This window comes from Salmo trutta, chromosome 9 (genome assembly GCF_901001165.1).
Source record: "Salmo trutta chromosome 9, fSalTru1.1, whole genome shotgun sequence".
In the NCBI taxonomy this organism is placed as follows: Eukaryota; Metazoa; Chordata; class Actinopteri; order Salmoniformes; family Salmonidae; genus Salmo; species Salmo trutta.
The window spans coordinates 39,292,455-39,306,002 of record NC_042965.1 but is presented as its reverse complement, the minus strand read 5'-3'; the positions used below and the strand labels follow the sequence as shown (position 1 = coordinate 39,306,002).

At 40.6% G+C, this 13,548-nt stretch overlaps 1 protein-coding gene across 2 annotated transcripts; it reads left to right on the top strand.

The window, feature by feature from the left end:
- The first annotated feature begins 707 nt into the window (after positions 1-707).
- On the top strand, positions 708-9,374 carry h2az2a (H2A.Z variant histone 2a). Of its 2 annotated transcripts, XM_029763657.1 has the most exons (5): positions 708-844; positions 2,067-2,144; positions 3,952-4,065; positions 8,644-8,773; positions 8,976-9,374. In XM_029763657.1, exons 1-5 carry the CDS (start codon positions 842-844, stop codon positions 9,035-9,037), a joined length of 387 nt encoding a protein of 128 aa, XP_029619517.1. In that variant the 5' UTR covers positions 708-841; the 3' UTR covers positions 9,038-9,374. The 2 variants fall into 2 exon arrangements, with proteins under 2 accessions (XP_029619517.1, XP_029619516.1); XM_029763656.1 differs by lacking the exons at positions 708-844; positions 2,067-2,144 and having other exon boundaries at positions 3,853-4,065.
- Positions 9,375-13,548: the final 4,174 nt, after the last annotated feature.

Below are 13,548 nucleotides of genomic sequence, written 5' to 3'. Positions count from 1 at the left end.
TAGGTTCTGCTCCCCGCCCCCCCGCGTGCTTAAACCAATTCGCAGAGTAACATACCGTTGAATACTGCGTTCTGATAGGCCAATCGCCTGCCAATTACAACAGCAGACCGCAAACGGTTGATTTTCTACTGGTAGATTCCTCTTGTCAGTCAATAAATGGTGCCCTCCTAATTCGATGAAATCAACGATTCCCCCCCCCGATTATTTACCGTAATCGGTTTACTTTTCTAATGCATTGAAAACCTCGTGGTCTTAAAATGACATGCAACGAATAGATACTCAGGCAAACTAGTAAAATACTGCTGAGTATTTTGAATTCATTGTGCACTAGCTAATTAGTTACCCATTGATTTTGTACACCAATTGTGAGGCAAATTAATATTTTAGGACATCCAGTCAGTTTGCAACAGCATACAATACAATACATTATTAAAAGATGAGTGCTTTGAGTATTTCTGAATATGCAATAACCAGATGTGCGCATGCAACGTAATATATTTCAGCGTTTTATTAGACAATCACGTGAATAATATTGATAATCAATACAAATACATTTTGAGTGGCAATTTCTAGCTCAGCAGTCCAGCCTACTTGGTCTCGTGCGCAAAAGAACATGCCGAAGTTGCGGTGGGGGATGGGTAAAAATGTGTACAAGCAGCGTTGTGATTGGGCAGAAAAAAGATTCAAAGAAACAACACCAATTCCCATTGGTCAATATCCACTCGCGAGGAGTCCCGGGCATAGCGTTTACGAGCCTGAAGGGCTTTATTGTTTCTCTCCGTCTTCAACCGAAATTGTTTCCGAGCTCCTCAGTTCCACAACCAACTAACAAAACGCTGAAATGGTAACATTATGTGGTTATTATTTGTAGTGATCCTTTTTAATAACGACTGCTTGGTATATCATTTGTTGTAATTGTATTACCAGCTACTGCTGCTTCAAATTACCTAAAAAGAAATACCAAGCTAGCGTTAGCCAGCTACAGTAAGCTAACAAGTTTGCATTACTAACCGATACCTACTTAGATATATTTAGGTTACTTTTTAACATAGTTGTGAAACTTCTAGTTTTATTTGTTTGGTAATTGCTGGTATTAATTCATGTTAGAAATATATCTTACTTTGGCTATTTTTGCGTTCAAACTATTTGGTTGAACGGCTATTAGGCTACCAACGTTAGCTAATTTAGCTAGCTAGATACCCTAACGTTAGCTAGCTGACAATTTGTTTTCAAGTACGGCCGGGTTGTCCCGCGGCTACCAAATCAAATGTTAATATTGCCATCTGTCGAAGTTGTCTCGCTACTAATTCTTCCTTTTAGCTTTAGTCAATTTTTCAGGAAGTGACAAATTCATTGGGGTTTATCAATCGCTCGACATGACTACTTTATTACAATAGTGTGAATGTTGGTAAAAGGTGTCTTAGCCACGCACCTAGTTACCCGGGTTTCTCCTCGTCGTGGACAACTGTGCTAAAGCTTCAGTGCCTTTTCATAGCAACATTTTGATTCCAGCTGCTGGTTAGTAACTGGCGGGAAACCGTATGCCCTCAAGAACAGGGTGATTCAGCTGGAATGCTAGCTAAATATCCTCATAAATAGCTATTTTAATATGGACCTGTTTATCAATCTGGAAGTGTTGTCTTTATTTTGAGTGACAGCCATTGGTGAGTTATGACCCAAAATTGGCAACACATTTCTGTACAATAATAAAATCTTAACTTTTATTTATGGGGTACATTTCTTATAAGGGATGCATTTCAAAGTAATCCACAATTAAAATAAAGGTGACAGAAACATTAAGTTTCCTATTTGATAGATTAAATTAGTAAAACAATAAAATAAGTGTACCTGAGAATTGTGTGTATGAGAGCACTTGCGTTTTACTGTAACAGCTAGCAAGTGTTGGTTTGTGACCAGTGAGGTATTTCAGGAGTTTTAGCAGATGTCATTTTAAAGACATTTTGGGAAAGAGGGCTCGCATGCAAATTAAATGATTTCTGTCTTACTCAAGTCCCATTTTACTGTCTCTTTTTGTAATATTCTGTGTTTTGCTCCCTATATTCCAGGCTGGTGGTAAGGCAGGAAAAGACAGTGGTAAGGCCAAGGCGAAAGCCGTGTCACGCTCCCAGAGAGCTGGACTGCAGGTAAGATTGAATACCTCTACAGGGATTAGAGGTCGACCGATTATGGTTTTTCAGCGCCGATACCGATTAATCGGACTATTTTATTTATTTGTAATAATGACAATTGCAACAATACTGAATGAACACTTATTTTAACTTAATATAATACATCAATAAAATCAATTTAGCCTCAAATAAATAATGAAACATGTTCAATTTGGTTTAAATAATGCAAAAACAAAGTGTTGAAGAAGAAAGTAAAAGTGCAATATGTGCCATGTAAGAAAGCCAACGTTTAAGTTCCTTGCTCAGAACATATGAAAGCTGGTGGTTCCTTTTAACACGAGTCTTCAATATTCCCAGGTAAGAAGTTTTAGGTTGTAGTTATTATAGGACTATTTCTCTCTATATACGATTTGTATTTCATATACCTTTGACTATTGGATGTTCTTATAGGCACTTTAGTATTGCCAGTGTAAGAGTATAGCTTCCGTCCCTCTCCTTACTCAAACCAGAAACACATCGACAACAGCCACCCTCGAAGCAGCGTTACCCATGCAGAGCAAGGGGAACAACCACTCCAAGTCTCAGAGCGAGTGACGTTTGAAACGCTTTTAGTGCGCTCCCCGCTAACTAGCTAGCCATTTCACATCGGTTACACCAGCCTAATCTTGGGAGTTGATGTGCTGTCTATGACTTCAAGCCTAATGCTTGAAGCATTGCGAAGAGCTGCTGGCAAAACGCACGAAAGTGCTGTTTGAATTAATGCTTACGAGCGTGCTTGTGCCTACCACCGCTCAGTCAGACTACTCTATCAAATCATAGACTTAATTATAATATAATAAACGCACAGAAATACGAGCCTTAGGTCATTAATATGGTCGAATCCGGAAACTCATCTCAAAAACAAAACTTTTTTTTCCTTCTGTATTTTATCTAATGGGTGGCATCCCTAAGTCTAAATATTCCTGTTACATTGCACAACCTTCAATGTTATGCCATAATTATGTAAAATTCTGGCAAATTAGTTCGCAACGAGCCAGGCGGCCCAAACTGCTGCATATACCCTGACTCTGTTGCAAGAGAAGTGACACAATTTTCCTAGTTAAAATAAATTCATGTTAGTAGGCAATATTAACTAAATATGCAGGTTTAAAAATATTGATTATATGCAACGCAGGACACGCTAGATAAACTAGTAATATTTTGAACCATGTGTAGTTAAATAGTGATTATGATTGATAGCTTTTTTTTAAAGATAAGTTTAATGCTAGCTAGCAACTTACCTTGGCTTCTTACTGCATTCGCGTAACAGGCAGGCTCCTCATGAAGTGCAATGTAAAGCAGGTGGTTAGAGCATTGGACTAGTTAACAAGTTTGCAAGATTGAATCCCCGAGCTGACAAGGTAAAAGTCTGTCGTTCTGCCCCTGAACAAGGCAGTTAACCCACCGTTTCTAGGCCGTCATTGAAGATAAGAATGTGTTCTTAACTGTCTTGCCTAGTTAAATAAAGGTGTGTGTGTGTGTGTGTGTGTAAAAAATAAATAAAAATAATAATAATAATAATCGGTGTCCAAAAATACTGATGTCCGATTGTTATGAAAACTTGAAATCGGCCATTCCGATTAATCGGTCGACCTCTAACAGAGATCCTGACGCAGTGCACCTTGCATGCCATTTATTAGTTTCAAAGCAAGAGTTGCAATGCTTTCTGTGTGTTTCCTGCATTTACTGTAAAGTTTCAATGTTCATGTGTACTCCAATTGCTAGAAGCAATTCATCCCCTCCACATTGTCGCCTAACCTTACATTTGTTTTGTTCCTGCCAGTTCCCAGTGGGGCGTATCCACAGGCACTTAAAGACCCGTACTACCAGCCACGGGCGTGTTGGAGCCACAGCGGCTGTATATAGTGCTGCCATCCTTGAGTATCTCACTGCTGAGGTGAGACACTGAGACCATTATATCCTCTTGGGTTACTTACTCTGAACTGCTGTCATTTAAACAACAATGTCATTAATCCATTTGTGATGGGTTGGAAAGAGCTGGGTAAGAGTTGTGTTTTTTTTAATAGATCTCGGAATCGTTTTACATTTTGAGGGTTGGAACTAAGGTTCTGTCTGCAAAAAGATAATAAAGTTTAAAGTTCCGAACTGTCTGGTTTAAATGGTGTCAGGGATAAAATATATATATTTTTAAATCTTGTATTCTTTTGAATTTAGCAACATGACATGGTACACATACATGCATACATACAGTGCCTTTGGAAAGTGTTCAGACCCCTTGACTTTTTCCACACTTTGTTAAATTTTTAGCCTTATTCTAAAATTGTTTTCCCCCCTCAAATGTAATTTTTTTGAGGTTTTTGCAAATGTATATTTAAAAAACTGAAATCACATTTACGTAAGTATTCAGACCCTTTACTCAGTACTTTGTTGAAGCAGCTTTGCCAGCAATTACATCATCGAGTCTAATTGGGTATGATGCTAAAAGCTTGGCACACCTGTATTTGGGGAGTTTCTCTCATTTTAATCTGCAGATCCTCTCAAGCTCTGTCAGGTTGGATGGTTGCCGCACAGCTATTTTCAGGTCTCTCTAGAGATGTTCGGTCAGGTTTAAGATTGGGCTCTGGCTGGGCCACTCAAGGACATTCAGAGACTTGTCACGAAGCCACTCCTGCATTGTCTTGTCTGTATGCTTAGAGTCGTTGTCCTGTTGGAAGGTGAACCTTCACCCTAGTTGTAGGTCCTGCGCGCTCTAGAGCAGGTTTTCATCAAGGATCTCTCTGTACTTTGCTCTGTTCATCTTTCCCTCGATCCTGACTAATCTCAGGGTCCCTGTCGCTGCAAAACATCCCCATAGCATGATGATGATGCTGCCACCACCATGCTTCACTGTAGGGATGATACCAGGTTTCCTCCTGATGTGACGCTTGGCATTCAGGCCAAAGAGTTCAATCTTGGTTTCATCAGACCAGAGAATCTTGTTTCTCATGGTTTGAGAGTCTTTAGGTGCCTTTTGGCAAACTCCAAGTGGGCTGTCGTGACTTAACGCTGATCCCGAGTGGCGCAGCAGTCTAAGACACTGCATCTCGCACTAGAGGCGTCACTAAAGACTGGTTCGATCCCAGGCTGTATCACAACTGGCCGTGATTGTGAGTCCCATAGGGTGGCGCACAATTTGCCCAGCGTTGGGGTAAGGGTTTGGCTGGGGTAGGCCATCATTGTAAATAAGATTTTATTCTTAACTGACTTACCTAGTTAAATAAAAAATACTCTGAGTTCGGTCTGGCCACTCTACCATAAAGGACTACTTGGTGGAGTGCTGCAGAGATGGGAGAAACTTCCAGAAGGACAACCATCTCCGCAGAGGAGTTCTGTCAGTGACCATTGGGTTCTTGGTCACCTCCCTGGCCCTTCTCCCCCGATTGCCCAGTTTGGCCATGTGGCCAGCTCTAGAGACCCTTAGTGATTCCAAACTTTTTCCATGTAAAAAAAAAATGGATGCCACTGTTCTTGGGTATCTTCAATGCGTCACATTTTTTTGGTACCCTTCCCCAGGTCTGTGCTTAAACACAATCTTGTCTCGGAGCTCAACGGACAATTCCTTCAACCTCATGGCTTTGTTTTTTCTCTGACATGCACTGTCAACTGTGGGACCTTTTATATAGATAGATGTGTGCCTTTCCAAATCATGTCCAATTGAATTTACTACAGGTGGACTCCAAGTTGTAGAAACATCTCAAGGATGATCAATGGAAGCAGGATGCACCTGAGCTCAATTTTGAGTTTCATGGCAGCAAAGGGTCTGAATACTTATGTAAATAAGGTATTTCTGTTGTATTAAAAATAATTTGCTGAAATTCCTAAACCTGTTCGCTTTGTCATTATGGGGTGTTGTGTGTAAATTGTTGAGGATTTGTATTTATTTAATCCATTTTAGAATAAGGCTGTAACAAAATGTGTTAAGTCAAGGGGTCTGAATAGTTTCTGAAGGTGTGTGTATATACACCTACTCAACCAAGGGTTTATTTATTTTTACTATTTTCTACATTGTAGAATAATAGTGAAGACAAACTATGACATAACACACATGGAATCATGTAGTAAACACCCCCCCACCCAGAATTTTGCACGCTCTTGGCATTCGCTCAACCAGCTTCATGAGGAATGCTTTTCCAACAGTCTTGGAGTTCCCACATGCTGAGCACTTGTTGGCTGCTTTTCCTTCCCTCTGTGGTCCAACTCATCCAAAACATCTGAATTGGGTTGAGGTCGGGTGATTGTGGAAGCCAGGTCATCAGATACAGCACTCCATCACTCTCCTTCTTGGTCAAATAGCCCTTACACCACCACCTCCATGCTTCACGGTGGAAACCACACAATGTGAGAGTCCATTAATCTACTCTGCTTCTCACAAAGATATGGCAGTTGGAACCAAAAATCACAAATTTGGACTCATCAGACCAAAGGACAGATTACCACCGATCTAATGTCCATTGCTCGTGTTTCTTGGCCCAAGCAAGTCTTCTTATTATTGGTGTCCTTTTAGTAGTGGTTCCTTTGCAGCAATTTGACCACAAAGGCCTGATTTTTCACGCTGTCTCTGAACAGTTAACGTTGAGGTGTCTGTTACTTGAACTCTGACGCATTTATTTGGGCTGCTATTTTTGAGGCTGGTAACTAATGAACTTATCCTCTGCAGTAGAGGTAACTTGGGGTCTTCCTTTCCTGTGGCGGTCCTCATGAGAGCCAGTTTCATCATAGCGCTTGATGGTTTTTGCGACTGCACTTGAAGAAACTTTCAAAGTTCATGAACTTTTCCACATTGACTGACCTTCATGTCTTAAAATAATAATGGGCTGTCATTTTCTCTTTGCTTATTTGAGCTGTTCTTGCCATAATATGGATGTGGTCTTTTACCAAATAGGGCTATCTTCTGTATAGCCCTACTACCTTGTCACAACACAACTGATTGGCTCAAATGCATTAATTTGTGAAATTCCTTTCCCTCTTAACTTTCAACAAGGCACACCTGTTAATTGAAATGCATTCCAGGTGACTACCCCATGAAGCTGGTCGAGAGAATGCTAAGTGTGTGCAAAGCTGTCATCAAGGCAAAGGGTGGCTACTTTGAAGAATATAAAATGTATTTAGTTGTTTTAACACTTTTTGGGGGATTCCATGTGTTATTTCATAGTTCCAATGTCTTCACTATTCTACGATGTAGAACATAGTAAAAATTAGAAACCCTTGAATAGGTATCCAAACGTTTGACTGATACTGTGGACACCCCTTCAAATTTGTGGATTTGGCTATTTCAGCCACACCTGTGTGTGACAGTGTATAAAATCAAGCCATGCAATCTCCATAGACAAACATCGGCAGTAGAATGGCCTTACTGAAGAGCTCAGTGACTTTCAATGTGGCACCATCATAGGATGCCCCCTTTTGTAACACGTCAGTTCAAATTTCTGCCCTGCTAGAGCTCCCCTGGACAACTGTGTAAGTGTTGTTTTGTGAAGTGGAAACGTCTAGGAGCAACAACTGCTCAGCCACAAAGTGGTAGGCCGTAATAGCTCACTGAACGGGACCACCAAGTGCTGAAGCGCGTAGCACGTAAAACCATCCGTCCTCTGTAACACTCACTACAGAGTTCCTAACTGCCTCGAAGCAACGTCGGTACAATAACTGGTGTAAAGCTCACCGGCATTGGACTCTGGAGCAGTAGAAACGCGCTCTCAGGAGTGCTGAATCACACTTCACCATCTGGCAGTCCGACGGAATGACTCGGGGTTTGGCGGATGCCAGGAGAACATTAGCATAGTGCCAACTGTAAAGTTTGGTGGCGGAATAATGGTCTGGGACTGTTCATTTTCTTTCCTTCTGGTTCGGGCTAGGCCTCTTAGTTCCAGTGAAGGGGAAATCTGAACGCTACAGCATACAACTACATTCTAGACGATTCTGTGCTTCCAACTTTGGCAACAGTTTTGGGAAGGACCTTTCCTGTTTCAGCATTACAATGCCCCTGTGTACACAGCGAGGTCCGTGCTGAAATTGTTTGAGATCGGTGTGGAAGAACTTGACAGGCCTACACGAGCCCTGACCTCAACCCCATCTAACACATTTCGGAGGAATTGGAACGTCGACTGAGCCAGGCCTAATCGCCTGACCTCACTAATGCTCTTGTGGCTGCATGGAAGTAAGTCCTCACAGCAATGTTCATCATCTAGTGGAATGCCTTCCCGGAAGAGTGGAGGCTGTTATAGCAACAAGGGGGGGGACCAACTCCATATTAATGCCCATGATTTTGGAATGAGAAGTTCGATGGGTAGTTGTCATGCAGTGTATTTGGAGTACTATGTAGGTAGAGAACATTGAACAAAACCACACTGTCAATAATACAATTTTGACAAATGCAGATTATAGCTCCGAGCTCTCGATTTCAGTTGATCAGATACATGTTTTTGTTTCAATGGAGTTACATATATTATCGTATCCTGATTGGCTGACATGTTTCCAGGTACTAGAGTTGGCGGGGAACGCCTCTAAAGATCTGAAGGTGAAGCGTATCACTCCCCGCCACTTGCAGCTCGCTATCCGTGGAGACGAGGAGTTGGACTCCCTTATCAAGGCCACCATAGCTGGAGGCGGTGGGTTCAGAAAGAACACTGTTATTAAATGACTTGCATGCGCAGGCCCCAACACAACTCACACATATTTGCCTGTATTTATTTTAATTTGTATTTATTTGAATCAACGCTATTGATGTACATGCATGAACAACATCCCATCTCCATTATCTTTAACATACTCTCACTTGTATTCCTATCTAACCACTGCTTCTGTTTCCAGGTGTGATCCCCCATATCCACAAGTCCCTGATCGGGAAGAAGGGCCAGCAGAAGACTGCATAGAGTAGACAGATGCCATCTTGTTGATCGGAACTGTGGAGGTGTGTGTTCGGACTGGACTCTGTTCGGCGACGCGTGTTCGGACTCTAACCTGACCAACAGGACTTCACATTGATCCTTTTTATATTACTATTAGCTAACGATGAGTGAGTGGTAGTTTTTTTTTTTTGTTAGTGTAATATTTCCCATAATTAGAAAGGACAAAATATGTATGTTATTTTTTTGGACAGGGGAAATCATACTTTCTTCAGATTTTCACAGTTGACTTGTTTGACAGGGCTTCAAATGTTTTGTACTGAAAAATGGAATTGTTAAAACCCATTTTTTTTATAAAAACAAAGCTGTCGTTTGTGGTTATTAAGAAATGTATCGTTACTTTCCGTCTGTATCATATTGGTTTATAAGAGAATTTGCCATGCACAGTGCCTTCGAAGTATTCAACCCCTTGACTTACTCCACATTATTTATATCAGCCTGATTTTAGAATGGTTTAAATATTTCTCAACCATCTACACGCAAATACCTCATAGCGACAAAATTAAAACCATGTTATTTTAAGTTTTAGCAACATTGAAAAGGAAATACAGATCTCATTTACTGAGAGCTTTGTAGAAGCGCCTTTAGTAGTTACAGGTCTCAGTCGTCGGGTATGTCTGTCAAATTTGCACATCTGGATTTAATTTTTTTAAAGCTCGTAAATTATACTGACCAGAAATATAAACAACATGTAAAGTGTTGGTTTCATGAGCTGAAATAAAAAAAATCCCAGAAATGTCCAATTTGCACACAGCTTATTATTCTCACATTTTGTGTGCAAATATGTTTACGTCTCAAGTGAGCGTTTCTCCTTGGCCAAAATAGTCCAGTCGCATGACCGGTGTGGCATATCAAGAAGCTGGTTAAACGGCATGATCATTACACAGGTGCACCTTGAGCTGGGGACAAAAGGCCACTTTAAAGTGCCATTTTTGTCACGCAATGCCACAGATCTCTGAAGTTTTGAGGGAATGTGCAATTGGCATGCTGACTGCAGGAATGTCTACCAGAGCTGTTGGCGGAGAATTAAATTACATTTTCTCTACCATAAGCTGCCTCCGATGTCGTTTTAGAGAATTTGTCAGTACGTCCAACCGGCCTCAGCCGCAGACCACGTGTAACCACACCAGCCCAGGATATCCACATGCGGGATCGTCTGAGGAGTATTTCTGTAAAGTTCTTCATTCTGATTGGCTGAACATGGCTGCCCAGTGGGTGGGCCTGGCTACCAAGTAGACCTATGTCCACCCATGGCTGCACCCCTGCCCAGTCAGGAAATCCATAGATTAAGGCCTAATGAATTTTTGTTCAATTGATCGATTTCCTTATTTGAATTGTAATTCAGTAAAATCTTTGAAATTTGTTACATGTTGCATTTATATTTTTGTTCAGTATAGATTGCTTTTCACCGCTGCTCCCAAAACTTCCCAAGTCTTTCCACAGATTTGAAATGGGATTCAAGTCTGGGCTTTGGTTGTCCCACTCAAGGACTTTCACATACTTGTTCTAAAGCCATTCCAACGTTGCTTTGGCTGTATGCTTAGGGTCATTGTCCTACTAGAACATAGATCTTCGCCCCAGTCTAAGGTCGTCTGAACTGAAGCAGGTTCTCATCAAGGATTTGCCTGTATTTGGCTCCATTCATTGTTCCCTCTGTCCGTACCAGTCTCTCTGCTTCTGAAAAGCATCCCCATGGCATAATACTGCCGCTACCATGCTTCACGGTAGGTATGGTGTTAGATGGGTGATGAGCGGTGCTTTGTTTTTCTCCAGACATAGCACTTTGCATTCAGGCCAAAGAGTAACAAAAATTGGTCTTATCAAATCTTTTGTCTTGCATGTGGCTTTTCGCAAACTATAGGCGTGCGGTCATCATCCTTTTCTCTCAGGAGTGGCTTCTGTCTGGCCACTCCCATAAAGCCCAGATTGGTGAAGTGCTGTAGAGACGGATATTTTTCTGGTAGGTTTTTCCACCTCAGCCAAGGAACTCTGTCAGAGTGGCCATTGGGTTCTTGGTCACCTCCCTGAGTTTGTGCTCAGTTTGGTCAGACAGCCAGCTCTAGGCAGAGTCTAAGGCAGTTCCATATTGTTTCCATTTCACAATGATTGAGACCACTGTTTTTTGGAAACTTCATAGTATAGTTTCTGCTCTGACATGCACTTCTTTTTCATTAGTATCATGCCGTTCGCACATTTTGTTTGTGCATGCCGCCACCTACTGTGCGGTAGAGTCTTGTCAAACGTTACGTTTTTTTATATAAAAATAAGGAAGGGGGAAAAGGAATGAACTGCACCACCAACTAACCTTGCACCTATATACCACTAATACATACCACCAACTAACACCTATATACCACTAATACATACCACCAACTAACATTACACCTATATACCACTAATACATACCACCAACTAACACCTATATACCACTATTACATACCACCAACTAACATTACACCTATATACCACTAATACATACCACCAACTAACACCTGTATACCACTATTACATATCACCAACTAACACCTATATACCACTATTACATACCACCAACTAACACCTATATACCACTATTACATACCACCAACTAACACCTATATACCACTATTACATACCACCAACTAACACCTATATACCACTAATACATACCACCAACTAACATTACACCTATATACCACTAATACATACCACCAACTAACACCTGTATACCACTATTACATACCACCAACTAACACCTATATACCACTATTACATACCACCAACTAACACCTATATACCACTATTACATACCACCAACTAACCTTGCACCTATATACCACTATTACATACCACCAACTAACACCTATATACCACTATTACATACCACCAACTAACACCTATATACCATTATTACATACCACCAACTAACACCTATATACCACTATTACATATCACCAACTAACCTTACACCTATATACCACTAATACATACCACCAACTAACACCTATATACCACTATTACATACCACCAACTAACATTACACCTATATACCACTAATACATACCACCAACTAACACCTATATACCACTATTACATACCACCAACTAACATTACACCTATATACCACTATTACATATCACCAACTAACACCTATATACCACTATTACATACCACCAATTAACACCTATATACCACTATTACATACCACCAACTAACACCTATATACCACTATTACATACCAACTAACTTTACACCTACAGTTGAAGTGGGAAGTTTACATACACTTAAGTTGCCGTCATTAAAACTCGTTTTAAAAACCACTCCACAAATATCTTATTAACAAACTATATTTTTGGCAAGTCGGTTAGGACATCTACTTTGTGCATGACACAAGTAATTTTTCCAACAATTGTTTACAGACAGATTATTTCACTTATAATTCACTGTATCACAATTCCAGTGGATCAGAAGTTTACATACATTTAGTTGACTGTGCCTTTAAACAGATTGGAAAATTCCTGAAAATTATGTCATGGCTTTAGAAGCTTCTGATAGGCTAACTGACATAATTTGAGTCAATTGGAGGTGTACCTGTGGATGTATTTCAAGGCCTACGTTCAAACTCAGTGCCTCTGCTTGACATCATGGGAAAATCAGAAGAAATCAGCCAAGACCTCAGAAAAATATTTGTAGACCTCCACAAGTCTGGTTCGTCCTTGCGAGCAATTTCAAATGCCTGAAGGTACCACGTTCATCTGTACAAACAATAGTACGTAAGTATAAACACCATGGAACCACGCAGCCGTCATACCTCTCAGGAAGGAGATGCGTTCTGTCTCATAGAGATGAACATACTTTGGTGCGAAAAGTGCAAACCAATCCCAGAACAACAGCAAAGGACCTTGTGAAGATGCTTGAGGAAACAGATACAAAAGTATCTATATCCACAGTAAAACGAGTCCAATATCGACATAACCTGAAAGGCCGCTAAGCAAGGAAGAAGCCACTGCTCCAAAACCGCCATAAAAAAAGCCAGACTACGGTTTGCAACTACACATGGGGACAAATATCGTACTTTTTGGAGAAATGTCCTCTGGTCTGATGAAACAAAAATAGAACTGTTTGGCCATAATGACCATCGTTATGTTTGGAGGATAAAAGGGGTTCGCTTGCAAGCCGAAGAACATACACTGTTGCCATCTAGTGGCCAAAATCTAAATTGTGCCTGAACTGCAATATTATATTATGGCCTTTCTCTTGCATTTCAAAGATGATGATAAAAATAGAAAACACATGTTTTTTTTGTTTGTATTATCTTTTACCAGATCTAATGGTATATTCTCCTACATTAATTTCACATTTACCCAAACTTCAAAGTGTTTCCTTTCAAATGGTATCAAGAATATGTATATCCTTGCTTCAGGTCCTGAACTACAGGCAGATAGATTTGGGGATTTTCATTTTAGGCTAAAATTGAAAAAAAGGGTACGATCCTTAGG